This window comes from Hyperolius riggenbachi, chromosome 5 (assembly GCF_040937935.1).
Source record: "Hyperolius riggenbachi isolate aHypRig1 chromosome 5, aHypRig1.pri, whole genome shotgun sequence".
NCBI classification, from domain to species: domain Eukaryota; kingdom Metazoa; phylum Chordata; class Amphibia; order Anura; family Hyperoliidae; genus Hyperolius; species Hyperolius riggenbachi.
The window spans coordinates 432,485,055-432,503,904 of NC_090650.1; the positions used below are offsets into that span (position 1 = coordinate 432,485,055).

At 46.1% G+C, this 18,850-nt stretch overlaps 1 protein-coding gene across 1 annotated transcript; it reads left to right on the top strand.

Annotated features, from left to right (window-relative positions):
• Window positions 1-1,260: 1,260 nt before the first annotated feature.
• On the top strand, window positions 1,261-12,746 carry RPLP1 (ribosomal protein lateral stalk subunit P1). Its single transcript, XM_068238083.1, has 4 exons — window positions 1,261-1,485; window positions 7,404-7,478; window positions 7,753-7,867; window positions 12,624-12,746. Exons 1-4 carry the CDS (start codon window positions 1,414-1,416, stop codon window positions 12,704-12,706), a joined length of 345 nt encoding a protein of 114 aa, XP_068094184.1. The 5' UTR covers window positions 1,261-1,413; the 3' UTR covers window positions 12,707-12,746.
• Window positions 12,747-18,850: the final 6,104 nt, after the last annotated feature.

Here is an 18,850-nt window from a genome sequence, read left to right on the forward strand (position 1 = left end):
AGTGTGTGTGTGTATAGTGTGTGTGTGTTGTGTGCGGTGTGTGTGTGTATAGTGTGTGTGTGTGTGCGGTGTGTGTATAGTGTGTGTGTTGTGTGCGGTGTGTGTGTATAGTGTGTGTGTACTGTGTGTGTGTATAGTGTGTGTGCGGTGTGTGTGCGTGTATAGTGTGTGTGTGTGTGTGTACTGTGTGCGTATGTATAGTGTGTGTGTGTGTATAGTGTGTTTGAGTGCATGCCGCAATAAGTATATTTTATGGTGAAACGCTCTGCTGCATTACAACTATTTTCTGGTGAACTCATGCCGCAATAAGTGTATTTTCTGATTTTCTGGTGAAACGCTGCTGCATTATGATTTTTGGGGGTGGGGGGCAATCATGGGGGGCGCCACAGGATTTCTCGCCTGGAGTGACAAAATGGCTAGAGGCGCCCCTGGATAAAGTTATTAGCGAATGAATGGGAGGTGAAAATTGCTCTGATGCATAAGGTGAAAAATCCCCGTGGGCTGAAATGGTTAAAGAGAAACCGTGACCAAGAATTGAACTTCATCCGAATCAATATACTATACCCCCTTTTCCACAAGAAATCTATTCCTTTTCTGAAACAGATCATCAGGGGGCTCTGTATGGCTGATATTGTGGTGAAACCCCTCCCACAGTGTGATGTCAGGACCATGGTCTGTGAACTTCCTGTCTGGGAACCTCATTGCATTGTGGGAAATAACAGCTGTTTCCAACTGCCAAAAAGCAAGCAGCACCTACTTCCAATGACATCACCTGCCAGCAGTAAAAATGTCACCTAGGGCTTGATTCACAAAAGAGTGCTGTTAGCACGGCCGCCGCGCGCAATTAAACGATTTCGCACGAAAATTCACGTTTTCGCAACATGAAAATCCGCGCGAAAAACGCCCGTGCTAACAGTTAGCACTCTTTTGTGAATCAAGCCCCATGTGATGTCAGAATGTAAATCGGGTAGAGGAAAGATTTTACAAGGTGCGAACACTAACTAAATCGTTTTTACATAATTATTGTAAAAATGAAGCAGTTTTTGTATTACATTATTTTCACTGGAGCTCTTGGCCTGACAGTTTTTTTTCACTTGAGAAATTGCACTTTACATCCCACAGACATTACAGAACGAAGAGGTTTTGTTACTTTTGAATAAAGTTGAGCAGCTGTAAAGAAAAAAAAAAAAACAATCCTGTTTTGCCCAGACGCAGCGTTCCCCGCCCACTGATTGGCGGGCGGAGGACCTATAAGAGCGCAGGCCCCGCCCCCCGCGGCCTCTTTCGCTAAGTGACGGCGGCGGGTTAAGGTGCTCGGTTCTTCAGAGAAGCTAAGGCCTGGTTATCCATCCGGCGGCTAGCACCCTTCCCTTCTGCCATCCGCGTCCCGCACAGCGCTCACCACACGCAGCTATGGCCTCCGTCTCCGAACTCGCCTGCATCTACTCCGCGCTCATCCTCTACGATGACGAGATCACCATCACGGTGAGTGCGCGAGCCTGGGGAGTAGTAACAATGGCGCCGGTGACGTCACGGCGCTCCACGTGCGGCGCGCGCTACAGCTATATCCTCGCGGCCCAGCGGGGAGTTCTGACGCCGCCGCCTCGTGCAGAGCCTGTCCATTGTACCTCACACGGAGCTGCTTCCCGGGCGGCCCACCTCTGTGGCACCACCTGGCCCTGTGTCCTGAGCCTCTCATAGGGCTGGTGTGCGCGGACCTGCAGCGGGTATGTGAGGCCCGTGTGCTGCAGCCCTGAGGTGTGAGGCTGTTCCCCCCCCCCCCCCCCCCCCCCCCAATCAGTGATGGGGAGAGATGAGCTGTGTCTCTGGGCTGCAGGATGCTGTGGGGACTGGAGCTGTAGGGTGAAGGAAGCTAATGGCTTATTGGGAGCATGGCTGCTGGGCTAGGCTAGGATACCAGATGCTGCTAGAGAGCATACATGTCATACTGTTGTTCTATCTAGGGCTTCAACTCCAATATAGCTTCACTGGTGTTTAGTGCTCCTTCCTCCCATACACAGATCAATGGTGTTTAGTGGCCCCCACCCTCCCCTATACAGTTCCCTAGTGTTTAGGGCTGTTCCCCAAATGGCTTCCCTGAGTGTTCTAGGGCTTCAACTACAGGCACATGTCACCTGTCCTTATATCTACCACTGCTTGCTGTTCTCTCTGCCTCCAGAGTCTACCTGAAAGCCACTCTGGCACCCTCTTCCGGGTCGCTGGAATAGGGCACGACTGCACAGGTGCTGATGGGGTTGTGTGTGTGTGGCCGGGGGCGCTCTGTGCATGCGTTTGACAAGCATGTGCAGTGCTTTCCTGGCTACAGACACACGGAGCATGGCCTGCACAGTAGTGCCCAACTTCGGCAACCCGGAAGAGGCTTTCGGGGGGTTATTTAGGTAAGATATAGTGAGCAGAAAGAACAAGGGGAGTGGGAGGCATCGGGAAGGGTGACCAATATATGCCTGCTTCCCTGTACTCTCTAGCTTTATTTGCATCTGTTATCCATTAAATGCTAGTTTAGGAAGCCTCCTAGGTAAATTGCTGATAGGCTTACACCCCCTAGTGACCAGGCAATTTTTTTTTTTACAAATTAGGCCACTGCAGCTTTAAGACCTCACTGCAGAACCGTACAATTCAGCACCAAAATGATTTCACCGCCACCACCACCCCTTTTCTACCCACCAACAGAAAGCTTTCTGTTGGTGGTCTCTGGTCGCTCCTAAAATGTTTTTTTTTTAATAAATGTCTTTTCTTTAATTTTTTAATATACCCTCCCCACGCCAGCCAATGACAGCGAATGGCTTTCATTCAGCCTATGACAGCAGATCGCTCCTGAGCCTCATAGGGTGACAGCCGTGTCACACGGCTGTCCCCAGTATAGCATTGCTGTCGATCGCAGTACTGTTTAATGTCAATGGCAGTTTCACCGTCTAACAGTCTCCTAGCAGCGATCGCCACTGGGAGACTGATGGCGAAGCTCCGTCTATCATGCGGAGATGCGTGCGCATCGGCACGCGCGGTCCCTTGCGATCTGCCGCCGCATTCATGCCACTTGGAGTGGTTGGCAAGAGGTTAATGCTACTAGATGATGGAAAATTTCTGTTGGATCAACGGATCGATCGATAATATGCTGCATGTCCGATTTGTTTCCTATCGAGAGGTTATAGATTTTCAGATTCATACTGCACAAAATCCGTCTTTCTCAATCATTGGACATGCCAGGAATTAATGATGGACCTCTGGGTCTGATGGGAAAGTTTAAAGGTACCCATACACTCATTTTGTCATCGATCTAAGGCTGATTCAACCGCTCTGATTAAATTGGCTAGAAATTGAGGCAGCATGAGCGATCGATTTCTATCCGAAATAGATTTGCTGAATCGGTCCGGATGGAATTTCTCTGCTGGCGACAAACCAATGGCCCATATCATTGCATTAAAGAGACTCTAAAGTGAGAATAAAACTCGCTTCAGAGCTTATATTCAGCAGGGGCATGTGTGCCCCTGCTAAACCGCCGCTATCCCGCGGCTGAACAGGGGTCCCTTACCCCCCAAATCCCTCCTTGCAAAAGCTACGACCAACTTGGTCGTAGATTTTGCTGCTGCTGGAGGCAGGGCTAACGGACGCAGCCCTGCCTCTCAGCGCAGTCTATCAGCGGCGCATCGTCGCCTCTCCCCCCGCCCCTCTTAGCGAAGGAAGAGTGAGAGGGGCGGGCGAGAGGCGGAGATACGCGCTGACAGACGCGTGTAAGGCAGGGCTGCGGCCATTAGCCCTGCCTCACCAGGAAGAGATCCCCGGGAACAACGGAGGGGATTTGGGAGGTAAGGGACCCCCGTTCAGCCGCGGGATAGCGGCGGTTTAGCAGGGGCACACGTGCCCCTGCTGAATATGAGAGCTGAAGCGAGTTTTATTCTCGCTTCAGACTCTCTTTAAATAAAATAGTGCAATACTACATTTTTATGGATTTTCAATAGATTTCATACTGAAATCTATTGGAAATCTGTTTGTGTGGCACACAGATTCCTGTCAGATTGAATCTGCTGGAGATCTATAAGTGTGTGTGTGTGTACCAGGCATTAGGTTTCAGGTTGTAATAAACTTCTCCCACACGAATGGCCGATTTACAAAGCTTTGTGCTGTAGAGGGTGCCGTGATTGGTTAACTGTTCCCTATTAGGTTTCCTGCTGGGTCCTCTAAACTAGCACCATCATTTGCTTCCTTGGGCAGATTATCTGTTTTGCAAAGTTCTGGTTCAGCCTCTGTCATTTCAGGTTTTCCTAGATTAAAGTTGTTCATCTTCAGTGTGCAAGGGAAACAACCTGTCTTAGGAGGAGGTTGATGGGTGCTAAGTGCACTTTAAAGGGAACCTGGGGTGAGACATGGAGGCTGCCATATTACCTTTTAAACCATGCACATTTTCCTGGCTGTTTTGCTGATCCTCTGCTTGTTAAAGGAAAGGTTCAGGGAGGGTGGGTAAAAAATAAAAATCAAATTCCACTTACCTGGGGCTTCCTCCAGCCCGTGGCAGGCAGGAGGTGCCCTCGCCGCCGCTCCGCAGGCTCCCGGTGGCCGACCCGACCTGGCCAGGCCGGCTGCCAGGTCGGGCTCTTCTGCGCTCCAAGGCCCGGAACTTCTGCGTCCCACGCCGGCGCGCTGACGTCATCGGACGTCCTCCGGGCTCTACTGCGCATGCGCAGTACTTCTGCGCCTGCGCAGTAGAGCCCGGAGGACGTCTGATGACGTCAGAGCGCCGGCGTGGGACGCAGAAGTTCCGGGCCTTGGAGCGCAGAAGAGCCCGACCTGGCAGCCGGCCTGGCCAGGTCGGGTCGGCCACCGGAGACCACCGGGAGCCTGCGGAGCGGCGGCGAGGGCACCTCCTGCCTGCCACGGGCTGGAGGAAGCCCCAGGTAAGTGGAATTTGACTTTTATTTTTTACCCACCCTCCCTGAACCTTCCCTTTAATACTTTTAGCCATAGACCCAGAACAAGCATGCAGATCAGATGTTTGACAAGATTAGCTGCTTGCTTGTTCCAGGGGAGTGATTCAGACACTGACCATAAGGGCTGTTTGACACGGACCCTTCCTGGCGTTTAACGCAATATTTTAGATGCAACATTTTTCCAGATCTACCGCTGTCCCATTCAAGTATATGGGAACTAGTGAGCTGACGAGTAGTGAGGTATTCAAATCTGTGATTAAAATGAAGCCACCAGGCTTCCATGAAAGCCTGGTGGTAGATCCCAGCATCTCATCTCGAAAGCAACATGTTGCTTTCAGAGGTGGTAAATCCCGGGAGACCGTTGTAGGGACCCGAACCGATAGCCTTGAAGTTTTCCCAAAAGCTAGCATTTGGCAGTTTGCTGATGGTGTAATGGTTAAGGGCTCTGCCTCTGACGCAGGAGACCAGGGTTCGAATCTCGGCTCTGCCTGTTCAGTAAGCCAGCACTAATTCAGTAGGAGACCTTTGGCAAGTCTCCCTTACACTGCTACTGCCAATAGAGCGCGCCCTAGTGGCTGCTGCTCTGCTCTGGCGCTTTGAGTCCGCAAGGAGAAAAGCGCAATATAAATGTTATTTGTCTATTTGTCTTTGTCTTGAATGCGTGGAGAGAAAAAGCTCTGTAGACATCTGTCTGAACCAGCCCTGAAGGTCAGCAAGACAGCCAGGCTGCTGGAATTGTTTAACCTCTGGGTCCTTGGTCCTTTAACCTGCCTGGAGTTCAATTGCAAAAATTTCTGTGCAAAAAGTGATCTAATTTAATTTTTATAACCTTTTTTTTCCCCTGTAACTTGCCAAAATGTGTCAAGCAAGGGTTTAGACCAGAGTTACGTGTATAACCGTCAATACCGCTAGGGAGATTAAACCAGGGGTGTCAAACTCGCTCACAAGGTACCAAAATCTAAAATCTAGTTTAAGTCGCGGGGCAAATCGTTTAATAAAATGTAACATTTATGATCTCAAACTAAGTGACATAACTATGACTACGAAGGTCCTGCTCCTCCCCCTCTGGAAGAAGAGACCGGACTCCTTGCTGGAGCAGGTCTCGGTACTACTCTGCAGTGTGGGAAGGGGAAATTATATACTAGCCACATGGGGCTTGGATTCCAGTAGGGGGCTCTATGCTAATTTTGCTAGGGGGGGTCCCGTCTGGTGTTGCTGCAATCCGCCTCAAACTGACAATGTTTCAATCAAACACCTTCACCGGCGTGCTCCTCAGGGCAGGAAGGCAGTGTTGTCATTCTTTGACTGCTTACAATGCACATCTGAAGCTCTTGGGGGCAACATAAAATGGCAAGGAGGGCTTTATTTGGCCTGTGGGCCGTGAGTTTGACACCTCTGCTGTAATAGGTACCCGGGGTGTAAGACCTATGGAAGCAGCCATATTTATTTCCTTTAAAGTGGATCCGAGGTGAACTTTTACTCATTGCATAATTGTGTTCCTTTCCTATTGTTTATAGGGCATTCCTCAAGCCAAATACTTTTTTTGTTTTAATACTCTAATTCCCTATAAACTAAATAAACCACGTCCACAGGTTTTCAGAGAGCCTTGGCAGTAGCAAGGGCTCATGGGAGCTCAGTCTGGGCAGTAGGAGGAGGAGGAGGTGTTACTAGCCATTGATTTCAGAGGCAGAGGGGGGATTAGGTTTTTTTCACAGGCTTAGTGATCAAGATACAGATAAGTCTGCCTCTGTGTAATGTATACAAACAACATGGCTGCTGTCATTGTATCACAGGAAGAAATAATCATTTTCTATTAAAGCTTTTTGCAGCTAGATTTGCTGTGTAAACTATCTAAACTTTAGATAACATATATAGACAAGTTACTTGTTAGTTAGTTTTTCATCTCGGATCCGCTTTAAAACAATACCAGTTGCCTGGCAGTCCTGCTGATCTTTCTGGTCAGTAGTGTCTAAATCACATACCTGGAAGAAGCATGCATCTTATATCAGATTTTTCATAGGCATGTGATCTGCATGCAGCTTGTTCAGGGTCTATGGCTTAAAGTATTAGAGGCAGGGTAACAGCAGGACTGTCGGGCAATGTGCATTATTTAAAAGGAAATAATCATGTCAGCTTCCCTATAACTTTTACCTTGGGTTCCCTTAAAAGTTATCTCAGTACTTAGCGGTGTATATGAAGGGATTTAAAAGCTGCAGGCGGGCATGTGACACCCAGAAGCAGTAATAAGTGCAAGTAAGTATAAGTTTAATTGTAAACACTACCCCCAAAAGCACAATTATACACAGAAGTAAACTGGTCACTGCCTTTGCCAAGCCAGGCACTGAAGGGACTGCATGGCTCAGGATAGGGGGAGAGACTGTACCGTATTTTGTTGGCCTGTCTGTGTGACGTATGAGGCTTGGTAGGCCTGTGTAACGGACTCTCATCTGTTCCCTCCAGGAAGACAAGATCAATGCCCTGATCAAAGCAGCTGGAGTCAGCGTGGAGCCTTTCTGGCCCGGCCTCTTCTCCAAGGTAATGTGCCCGATTACTGCAGAGTTGGGGAGGGGACCTGTAATCCAGTGTTCCCCAAACCTGTCCTTGTTACTCCCCAGTGGTGCATTCTTTGCAGACAACCTCACCCGTGCACAGGTGGGGTAATTGGTGTGTCTCGGCTACATGGAATCCTCCTAGCTGAGACACTAATTACCCCACCCGTGCATAGGTGATGTCGCCTGCACAACATGCACTGTACCTATGTAGAGACTCGGATTGGTCTTGGCTTGTCTGATGTCTCCTCTCCTTACAGGCTTTGTGCAACATCAACATCGGCAGCCTGATCTGCAACGTCGGAGCTGGCGGTGGAGCCCCCGCTGCTGGCGCTGCTCCTGCAGCTGCTGCGGCTGGAGGCGGAGCTGCTCCAGGTAATGATTCTTCTGCCAGTAATACCATTGTTTGGCTATTGAGCTTGGGGAGGGGTTAACTAACCACCTGCTGACACTCGCCAGTCCCTTCGTACTGTGCCACAGGTGCCACTCAAGGTCTCATCCACTAGAGGCTTCTGAAAGTGAATACTGTGAGCAAAGTAGATGTTTAAGATTGGATATTGTGCTCATACAACATTGGCCTCAATTCACTAAGCTTATCTCCTGTCTTTAATAACATTTCTAGAGTAATCACCATGGTGATATAGCATGTAGTATTCAGGAAACCTTTTACCTCAGGCAAACCTAAAGTTAACTCTTCTATCCTTAAAGGGACTCTGTAACAAAAATGTCATTGTGTTTTCTACCATCCTACAGGTTCCTAAACCTATTATGTGCTCTGGCTTACTGCAGCACTTTCTACCATCATTATCTCTGTAATAAATCAGCTTATCTTTCCCCTGTGGACTTGTCCTGCCAACTCTTCAGTGTGATCTGCTATGCATGCCCCCTCTATGCACACTCTCCTGTGTGTGTGTGTGTGTGTGTGTTATTTACATTAGCCAGCTTTTCTCTGCTCTCATCTTTTACAAGCTGGATAAATCCTCTGTTCACATACTGATAAGTCACATACTGCAGAATTACAGACAACCGGGCAGAGCTGTCTGTAAGAAGAAACAAACAATCAGCTTGTAACACTTCAGTGGGGTGCAGGGGGAAAGAAACACACAAATGATTTCTTGAGATTCAAAAGGAAGGCTGTATACAGCCTTCTTGTATACGGATGTATTTTCTATGTGTGGACATACTGTACATCAACCTACTTCTTGTTTTGGTGGCCATTTTGTTTGTTTACAAACAAACTTTTTAAAACTGTTTTTAACTACTTTTAATGCGGCGGGGAGCGGCGAAATTGTGACAGAGGGGAATAGGAGATGTCCCCTAACACACTGGTATGTTTACTTTTGTGTGATTTTAACAATACAGATTCTCTTTAAAATAACTCCAGAATTCTAAAGTTACACGCTGTTAAAGGCCAGTTACAGGCTGTTAAAGTGTCCCCAAATTAAAAATACATTTCAGAAATAAAATCTATTTTCTAAATTATAATAATTGCAGCCTTTTTTCAGCTGCATGATGACAAATATAAAATATTTTACATTTATTGGGGAACCCCTCCCTTCCTTTCATATTGTCGGGACAGAATCCGGCAAACTGGTGGAGTAGGTGGTGTCCAGCAAAGGAGGAATTGCTAATGGCTGCCACCTGTATAACCCTAGTTATGCAAAGAGAAGGGTGAAAAGCAAGCACTGAAATGCTCATAGGCTTGAAAGAGTGTTTTATTTATCTTTGTATGTGTCAGAGTGGTGCAACTAAATATTTTGAATAAAAATAAATGTTTGGTTTGGGTCTGCTTTAAAGAGACACTGAAGCGAGAATAATTCTCGCTTCAGAGCTCATAGTTAGCAGGGGCACGTGTGCCCCTGCTAAAACGCCGCTATCTCGCGGCTAAACGGGGGTCCCTTCACCCCCAAACCCTCACTGCAAAATCAACGACCAAATTGGTCGTAAATTTTGCTCTTCCTGGAGGCAGGGCTAGCGGCTGCAGCCCTGCCCCTCAGCGCGTCTATCAGACGCGCATCGCCGCCTCTCCCCCGCCCCTCAGTGAAGGTAGACTGAGAGGGGCGGTGGAGAGGCGGAGGTACGCGTCTGATAGACGCGCGGGAGGCAGGGCTGCGGCGGTTAGCCCTGCCCCAATGCGGAAGTGATTCCGCGATGTACGGAGGGGATTTGGGTGTGAAGGGACCCCCGTTAAGCCGCGGGATAGCGGCGTTTTAGCAGGGGCACACAAGCCCCTGCTATCTATGAGGTCTGAAGCGAGATTTATTCTCGCTTCAGACTCTTTAAACTGGGTGTGAAAATAACTACAGAGGAGTTAACTACAGAGGAGGTAACTTATGGAATGAAGCGATAAGATAACTCACTGTGTGAGGTAAGTTTTCTCTTGCCTTATCTCCAGCATGATCTTAGTGAATTGAGGCCATAGTCGGTAAAAAAAAGTCAGGTATTTTTTGCCACCACCATCCAGGTTGTAATGAGGTGAAGAGACCCCGAGCTAGCTATTCCTAAAGCAACTTCGTTAATAAATCAACAATTTAAAAAAAAGACCTCGATTCATAAAAGGCTGTGCGATAAAATATTCTGGTCCTTAAATTGGTATTTTAGACTTTTGTGTGCTAATTCATAAACATTTTTACAGCTGCCTTTGTAGTTCAGTAAATTACCGAAGCCCATTGACTGGTACAGCAGAAGTGTGGAGCTGTCTCTTTTGTTACAAGCTGTAATTACATGCAGTGAGGACAATACAACAGAAGTATCCACGACATCCCTTTACAATGCATGTTTGTTATACTGCCTCTGCTTGCTCTGAATCGCTGTCCATTTGTCTTAACATTTTATCTAACTGCCACAGCTTAGACGAACTGCAAGAGACTTTACATATGTCATACTTAAAGGAATACTGTAGGGGGTCGGGAGAAAATGAGTTGAACTTACCCGAGGCTTCTAACGGTCCCCCGCAGACATCCTGTGCCCGCGCAGCCACTCACCGATGCTCCGGCCCCGCCTCCGGTTCACTTTTGGAATTTCAGGCTTTAAAGTCTGAAAACCACTGCGCCTGTGTTGCCGTGTCCTCGCTCCCGATGTCACCAGGAGTGTACTGCGCAGGCCCAGTATGGTCATTGCCTGCACAGTACACTCCTGGTGACATCTGCAGGAGTGAAAACCATGCAATGCAGGCGCAGTGGTTTTCAGACTTTAAAGTCTAAAATTCCAGAAGTGAACCAGAGGCGGGACTGGAGCATCGGTGAGTGACTGCGCGGGCACAGGATGTCTGCGGGGGACCATTAGAACCCCTGGGTAAGTTCAACTCATTTTCCCCCGACCCCATACAGTATTCCTTTAAGTGATTTTACCCACTTGTTCCTCACATATTCAATCAGGAACTGAATGGACTACATACAGTTCAGTGATCTGACTCTCCAGCTACAGGTCCCACAATGCATTGCAGGAGTCGGCCACAGTTGTGATTTATAAGGGAAATGCATTGTGGAAATTGTAGTGCCTTAACAGCTGGAGAGCCAGGTTTGCCTATCACTGGGCTACACAATTGCAGGCTTTCTGGGGAAATCTGCTTTGTTCTGATTCTCTGCTGGCTGTCTGAGGCTAGAAAAGTTTTGTCCTGCAGGAGAAGCAGCCGGCCCTATCAATATCTGATCAGGAGACCGGGGCGGTTTCTATTGGCTCCTGTCACAGCTGCTTCTGCTTGTGAGTCGTGCTTCCCTGCACAGACTTTGCATTAAGACCACACTAGAGGTGCCGGTAATTATCATTTGTATTACTGCTCGTTGTAGGCCTTATGAAATGACTCAATCAACAAGATGATGGACCCAGGGCTGAGTGCATCATGGGGTTTTACTTTGTGCGCAGCTAGGAGTGGCTGACGAGCAAAGTCCAGCCTTTTTTGCTTTTGGGGGTGCGCACCTCTTATAACCCAGTGCCCCCCCCCCCCCCCCCCAAATCCAGATAGAGATCTGTCTGAAAACCTGGCGTGCTGATCTGCCACTGCCCATGAGTCATCCACAAACTGATTGTATATTTGCATTCAGTAAGGCGTTACAAGATCACGTGTATAAAACATGAGTGGTAAACTGGTAAGGAAAACCTTTATTACTGCAGGTTGTGATAATGAAAATGTAAAAATAAAAATGACCCAGATACTTGCCCAAGGAGAGGGAAGGCTCTGGGTCCTATAGAGCTTTCCAGCTCCTATCACGGTGTCCTCGTTGTAGTGCTGCCTCCCCCATTAGAATCACCCGCCGGAGGAGGCTTTGGAAGTCTTCGGGAACCGAGTGCTCCCGAAGACAGGAGGCTCTGAACTGCGCCTGAACGAGAGAAGGTGCTTGCACATGCGCAGTATGGTCCGTGTGGTATGTGACTGGATCCTGGGGAGGGGAGTTGTGTACTGGATGGGGGTGCCCTGGCTGGCTACCTATACTGGGGGAGGGGCACTGTCTTGGGCTATTCTTAGTAGGCTCTACCTATGTGTGTGTGGGGGGAGGGGTTAACTTCCTGGTTGCCTATACAACAAACAATGTTCTACTTAACGTGTCTGGTAACTTGTGTTTTGGGGTTACCACTTTTGGCACTTGCAAGTAACCCGGAGCCCCACTCAGGAGTACTGCTAGGGGGTGTTAAAGCTTTTAAGGCCCCGTTCACACTGCACACCTTTCCGTCCGTGTTTTGGGAACGCATGCAGGAGGCTGACATGCACGACATCAATGCACTGTCTGATGTTCACACTGCATGTGTTCCGGACCAGTGCGGTCTGGGAACGCATGCTGCATGCATTTTTTCCAAAAACGCACGGCTTTTGATCAGCCACGCAACGCATACAAACGCGGATGGCATGCGTTGCGTTCCGAACGCACGGCCATCCGTGTTTGTAATGTGAACGGGGCGGGGCCTTAACACATGTTAAACTGTATAAAAACGCCAAGCTGATGGTGTCCTGGCTGAGATTTGGACTTATGGCTCCAGCACTGGGGAGATTGCTATCCCCAATTCATATTGATATAGTACATTGTTCATTTTACACAAAGTACAATGAAGAAAATATCACCAGTTCCCTCTGCTAGAATTTGTGGGTAGAATCTCATCGGTCAGATTAGTAATGAGTTTCTTTTTTCCTCCCCAGCTGAAGAGAAGAAAAAGGAGGAGGAGAAAGAGGAGTCTGAGGAATCCGATAACGATATGGGTTTCGGCCTCTTTGATGATTAAATATTTTTCTAAGAGTCTCAGTAATAAAGTGAAAACATCACATTCTGTGTTCTCTCCTTATTTTACCATCTATGCCACCAATCCTTTACACCAGAGCAGGTCATCTCACTCCAGACAGACTTCAAATATATGCATGCTTGTTCAGGGTTTATAGCTAAAAAAATATTCAGCCAGGCAATGTGCATTGTTTAAAAGAAAATACATGTCAGCCTACTTACCCCTCCCACTTTAATTGTCCTTAAAGGTTTGGTTTCAGAATTACTTGTTGCAGTGAATTTATCACTCAACTTTTTAAGACTAATAAAATAATAATACAGTATAAACTAATCTTAAAGGACATATGAGATGAGAGGGATATGGAGGCTGCCATATTTATTTCCTTTTAAACAATGCCAGTCGCCTGGCAGTCCTGTTGATCTTTTATTCATCAGTAGTATCTGAAGCAAATTAACTCAAACTAGAAACCTGATCTGCATGCTTGTTCAGGGTCTGGCTAAAAGTATTATGCTGGGTACACACTATGAGATTTTCTGGTCGATTTACTGTCAGATCGATTATTTCCAACATGTTCGCTTTGCTTTTCGATAGTTTTCCGAGCATTTTCCGATCGATTTCCTATTAAAGTGCACGGAAATCGATCGGAAAATGCTCGGAAAACGATCGTAAAGCAAATCGAACATGTTGGAAATAATCGATCTGACAGTAAATCGACCAGAAAATCTGTGTGTACCCAGCATTAGAGGCAGAAGATCAGCGGGACAGCCAGGCAACTGGTATTGCTTAAAGGAAAACTTAAGCCAAACAAAAAAAATGACATTTACTCACCCGGGGTATCCCTCAGCCCCCTGAAGCTGGATGGTGCCCTCGCAGCCACGCTCCAATCCTCCTGTCCCCGCCGGCGGCTACTTCCGGGTTCGGCGACAGCCGCCGACAGGCTGGGAACGCGGCTGTTTTTCCGCGTTCCCAGCCGCTATATCACCCTCTATGCTGCTATGTATATGTTATACGCTATAGCAGCATAGAGGGGTGATATAGCGGCTGGGAACGCGGAAAAACAGCCGCGTTCCCAGCCTGTCGGCGGCTGTCGCCGAACCCGGAAGTAGCCGCCGGCGGGGACAGGGTAATCGGAGCGGGGCTGCGAAGGCACCATCCAGCTTCAGGGGGCTGAGGGATGCCCCGGGTGAGTAAATGTCATTTTTTTTTTGTTTGGCTTAAGTTTTCCTTTAAAGCGGAACTGTTTCAATTACCTGGGGCTTCTGCCAGCCCTTTGCAGCCTTTCTGTCCTGCGCCGGTCTGCCACGATCCTCTGTTCATCCACTGCCAGCTACTTTCGGTTTGGTCATGCGGTCTGTTTGTAAGTTGGCGGCGCCTGCGTGTCCCGAGCCACACGTAGCTTTCTTTGTGTTCTAATAGTGCAGGGTGCTATAGCGGATGGGAACGCAAAGAAAGCTACGTGTGGCCCTGGGTGCGCAGGCGCAGTTTCCGCTTTGACTGAACCGAAAGTAGCTGCCGGTGGGAGATCATGGAGGAGCGGCGTGGGGCAGGAAGGCTGCAAGGGGCTGGTAGAAGCCCCAGGTAAGTGTAACACAATTTTTTTTTGTAACTTTCAGTTCTGCTTTAATAAGGAGGGAGAAGGGAAGGAAATAAATACGGTAGCTTCCAAATCTCTCTCACTCCAGGTGTATAATATTCATTTGCAAAAAGGGAATCATTAGAAAACATCCATGTACAAGTTATGGCGGATTCCCAATGCCTGTGAACTAAGGGGTATTTGATGCTTTTGAGAGGCTAGTTTGGCAAACCCCACCATTCAGCAAGGGGTATGTGATAATGCTGAGAAACATAGATGTAGAGGTTTGGACCTAAAGGGCAGACCTCCAACTTTACTGGAGGACTGGACATTAAATTCCAAGATGCCAATGAGGCTTGGAAACCCCAATATGGTCACAATAACTTGCTGGAAAAATCGGCTTGATCTGGATCATTGTTGGGGCATGGTGTCGGTGAAGAGATCTGAATCTCATAGCCTGTAGAGGCGTCTGTACAGCACTTGGCCCTGAATTGTTGTCCGAGGGATTGATTTCTGACCCCTACAGGCAATCGTAATTGTGTGTATGCAACCCAAGGCTGGGCTCGCACCAGGGCCTGATAATGGATCCTGTTCTGCAAAATAGTGTCATCCATAGGGTCTATTCACACGTAACGGAATGTTATAATAAACACCGACATAGCATAGAATCTGATGTATGACCTGTATGTTGTGATTTACATGAGTGAACACCGTGGATCTTACATTGAACCAGCTGTGACATCCATGTTGGGAACTTAGTGGGCTGTAAACCAGGCCTTACCGACAGTCAGACTGCAACTCACTGCTGAGAAACTGATTTGCAGCCCTTCGTTCTTAACTCTGAGCGACTGTCAATGAGATGCAAATAATTATCAAATTTGGTCCATTTTGAAGCTGCATGTGTTTGCATACACAATTAACAATCCATCAATTTGTACAGTAATTTGCACCTTATTGATGAACCTTACTTAGGATTAGGACTGTAAATGTGTTTATTTTACTGTATCATGAAATGTCAGCACAGGTACCCTTTAAAGCGGTATTGTCACTGTAAAAATCTGATTTCAACAGCAACTGATCTGAGTGTATTAAGTGATAAAGATGCTAATCCTGCATTCAAAACTTGCAAAACTTTTTCTGCTGTTATGGTTTGGCGTCATCACATACTTTAGGAGCACTGGCCCTTTAGTAGTCAGTGCCAAACAGTTGCATGCTGGGGGTTCTTATATACCGCGATCACTCAAACTGCTTGACCGATATGAACGAAACTTGGTATACAGATCCCTTACTACCTGGGATGATAGGTTCTGAGGGTCTCACATCCCCCCTGCATATCTGGGCAGAGCTACAAACACCAAATCAGATTTCACCCATTCATGTCAATAAGAAAAATGGAAAAGGCTGCCATTCTCACAGTAATCAAGCCAGAGTCCCCACACTTGGCCACTTGGTGACCGAGATTACAAATCCAGGAAAAGTGGGTGGAGCATAAAACAACCCATCACATTTCAGCCATTCATTTTTAATGGGAAAATGTAAACTGCAGCCATTCTTACACTGTTAATCGCAGGGTTCTCAAACCTGGTATGCTTAGTCATTGGGTGACTGAGATGGATTCAGGAAAGTGGGTGGCCTACAACAGCCAATGAAAATTCACCTATTGATTTTCAAGGGGAATATTTAAACTGCTGCTATTAGGCTTCAAACCTGCTACAGTCAGTCATTGGGTAACTGGGGTCAAAATTCAATAAAGGGACGGGGCCACAAACGGTTTATCAGATTTCTTCTTTGCTGGATAAACTGCTTCCATTCACACATTTTTTTGATGCCCTGAACCTGAAAGCTCACAAACGTGGCCATTGAGTAACTGCGTGTCAAGGTTACAAATAAGTGGGTGGAGCCAAAAACAAATTTCACTGGTCAAATATAAACTGCAGCCATTCTTACACCTTTAATGGCAGGGTTCTCAAACTTTGCACAGTTGGTCACTGGGTGACTGGAATTCATATTCAGGAAAATGGGTGGAGCCTACAACAGCCAATCAAAATCCACCTTTTGATTTTCAAGGGGAACATTCAAATTGCTGCCATTCTTATACTCTTAATGGCAGATGCCTCAAATCTGGTACAGTCAGTCACTAGGAGACGGGTTTAAATTCGGAAAATGGGGCAAGCTACAAACAGCCAATCAGATTTGTTTACTTTCGTTCAAAGGGTGTTTATTGAAGAAATAATTCACATGACAAACAGAATAGCACATGTTCCCTACATGTGGGGAATTTCACATAATGGCTTATCACGTGAACAAACGTATGATCATTGAATATTAACCACTTGACCTCTGAGGGGTTTTACCCCTTGAGCACCAGAGCAATTTTCACCTTTCAGTGCTCCTTCCATTCATTCGTCTATAACTTTATCATTACTTATCACAATGAAATGAACTATCTTTTTTTCGCCACCAATTAGGCTTTCTTTAGGTGGGACATTATACCAAGAATTATTTTATTCTAAATGTGTTTTAATGGAAAAATGGGAAAAATGAATTATTTTTCAGTTTTCGGCCTTTATGGTTTTTAAATAATGCATGCTACTGTAATGAAAACCCATGAAATTTATTTGCCCATTTGTCCCGGTTATAAAACCGTTTAAACTATGTCCCTATCACAATGTTTGGCGCCAATATTTTATTTGGAAATAAAGGTGCATTTTTTTCAGTTTTGCGTCCATCCCTAATTACAAGCCCATAGTTTATAAAGTAACAGTGTTATATACTCTTGACATAAATATTTAAAAAGTTCAGTCCCTAAGGTAACTTTTTTATTGCAATTTTTTTTTTAATTGCAATTTTTTTTTATTACAGAAAAGAAAATTGGGGAGTGTGGGAGGTAATACGTTAATTTTTTTTGTGTTTAGAATTAGTGTATTTGTATATGAAAAATGCTTTAGGGTGTAGTTTTACTATTTGGCCTACAGCTGGGGGTAAAGTTTTTAATATAGCTTAAAGAGCCTAAACAAACATACTGTCATTAAGTTACATTAGTTATGTTAATTAAAATAGATAGGTAATATAATCTCTTACCCACACTGTTTTAAAAGAACAGGCAAATGTTTGATTTCATGATGGCAGCCATCTTTTTGGTTGAAAGGAGGTGACGGAGCATGAGACACAGTTCCAACTGTCCTGTGTCCTGAGCACCTCTCCCAGTTGCTAGGCAACGTGAATAACACAGGAAATCCCATCATGCTCTGCACAGCATCAGGGAAAAAAAGCCCGGGCATTTTTTCTTTGATGGGCGGAGCTTTGCTAAAAATGCAGCTAAAATGGTGCTTTGGTAAGAAAAACAAAGTTCTGATGCTGTGAAACTGTTAAACACCAAGCCTTTTCAGTTCTGCCGAGTAGATTTTTACTCCGGAGGTTCACTTTAAGATATGAACCAACATCGCGATCATATGTGGCTAGATTTCAAATTTTTTAGAGGGGATGGGGAGGGATATGAGGGGGCGGGGAAGAACTGGGCGAGAGAAGGAAGAGGGAAAAGGGGAGTTGGGGGTTCAGGGATGCCTATGGTAACATACAGAGGGAAAATCAAGGAAAGAAGGGGAAAGGGGAGAAGTGAGTTGAGTAAATTGCTGAAGTGAACCAAACAAAGTCAACCAAAAATAACAATACTCCTAAAATTTAGGTTAGAAAAAAGATAAATAATATATTAAGCCCTGCTGTATTCAGAGGAGATGAACAATTTTAGTTGCTCCAAGAAAATCCCAATAAAAGGCATAAATGAAAGGAAAGGAAAAAATGAATGTAGTACATAAGAAAAGCTTAGGTTATCCTGCCACTCGATCCAGGGATTCCATACGCTTTCAAGGGTGTCAAATATTTTGGCTCTAATATGCTCTGAAGACATAGTAGCATTGAGATCAAGAAAGACTGCTTCAATTGAGCGTGAATCCTTCCCCCAGTTAGATGCTAAGTGCCTTTTTGCTTGTGACATAATATACGAATCAGTTTGTGGGTGGCATATTTTATTGTTAGGTCTATTGCCAAGTAAAATAATTGAAGGATCTAAATCCATTTCAACGGAAAAATGCAACTTATTGATGCCAAGGATCCCAAAGCTCATGAACTTGGTCATTGAGTGACTGTATGTACAGGTTAGAAACAGCCAAAAACAACTAACTTTTTACATGGGAAAATATAAATTTCAGCCATTCTTACACAGTTAATGGCAGGATTCCCAAACTTGACAAAGTTGGTGACTAGGATTAATATTCAGAATAGCAGGTGGAGCCTACAACAGCCTATCAAAATTCACCTTTTGATTTTCGAGGGGAATATTGAAATTTCTGCCATTCTTACACTGTTAATGGCAGAGGCCTCAAACCTGCTACAGTCAGACATCAAGTGATTGGGGTTTAAACTCACTAAAGGGGCGGAGCCACAAACAGCAAATCAGATTTTTGGGCTGGTTAAACTACTTTCATTCACACAATTTTGATGCCAGGAACCCGAAAGTTCACTAACTTGATCATTGAGTGACTGTGTGTCAAGGTTAGAAAAACTGGGTGGAGTCA

Coding starts and splice junctions, on each gene's coding strand:
- RPLP1 (XM_068238083.1), top strand. CDS start 1,414: ATGGCCTCCGTCTCCGAACTCGCCTGCATCTACTCCGCGCTCATCCTC. Junction 7,479..7,752: donor GGCCCGGCCTCTTCTCCAAG/GTAATGTGCCCG, acceptor CTCTCCTTACAG/GCTTTGTGCAACATCAACAT. Junction 7,868..12,623: donor TGGAGGCGGAGCTGCTCCAG/GTAATGATTCTT, acceptor TTTCCTCCCCAG/CTGAAGAGAAGAAAAAGGAG.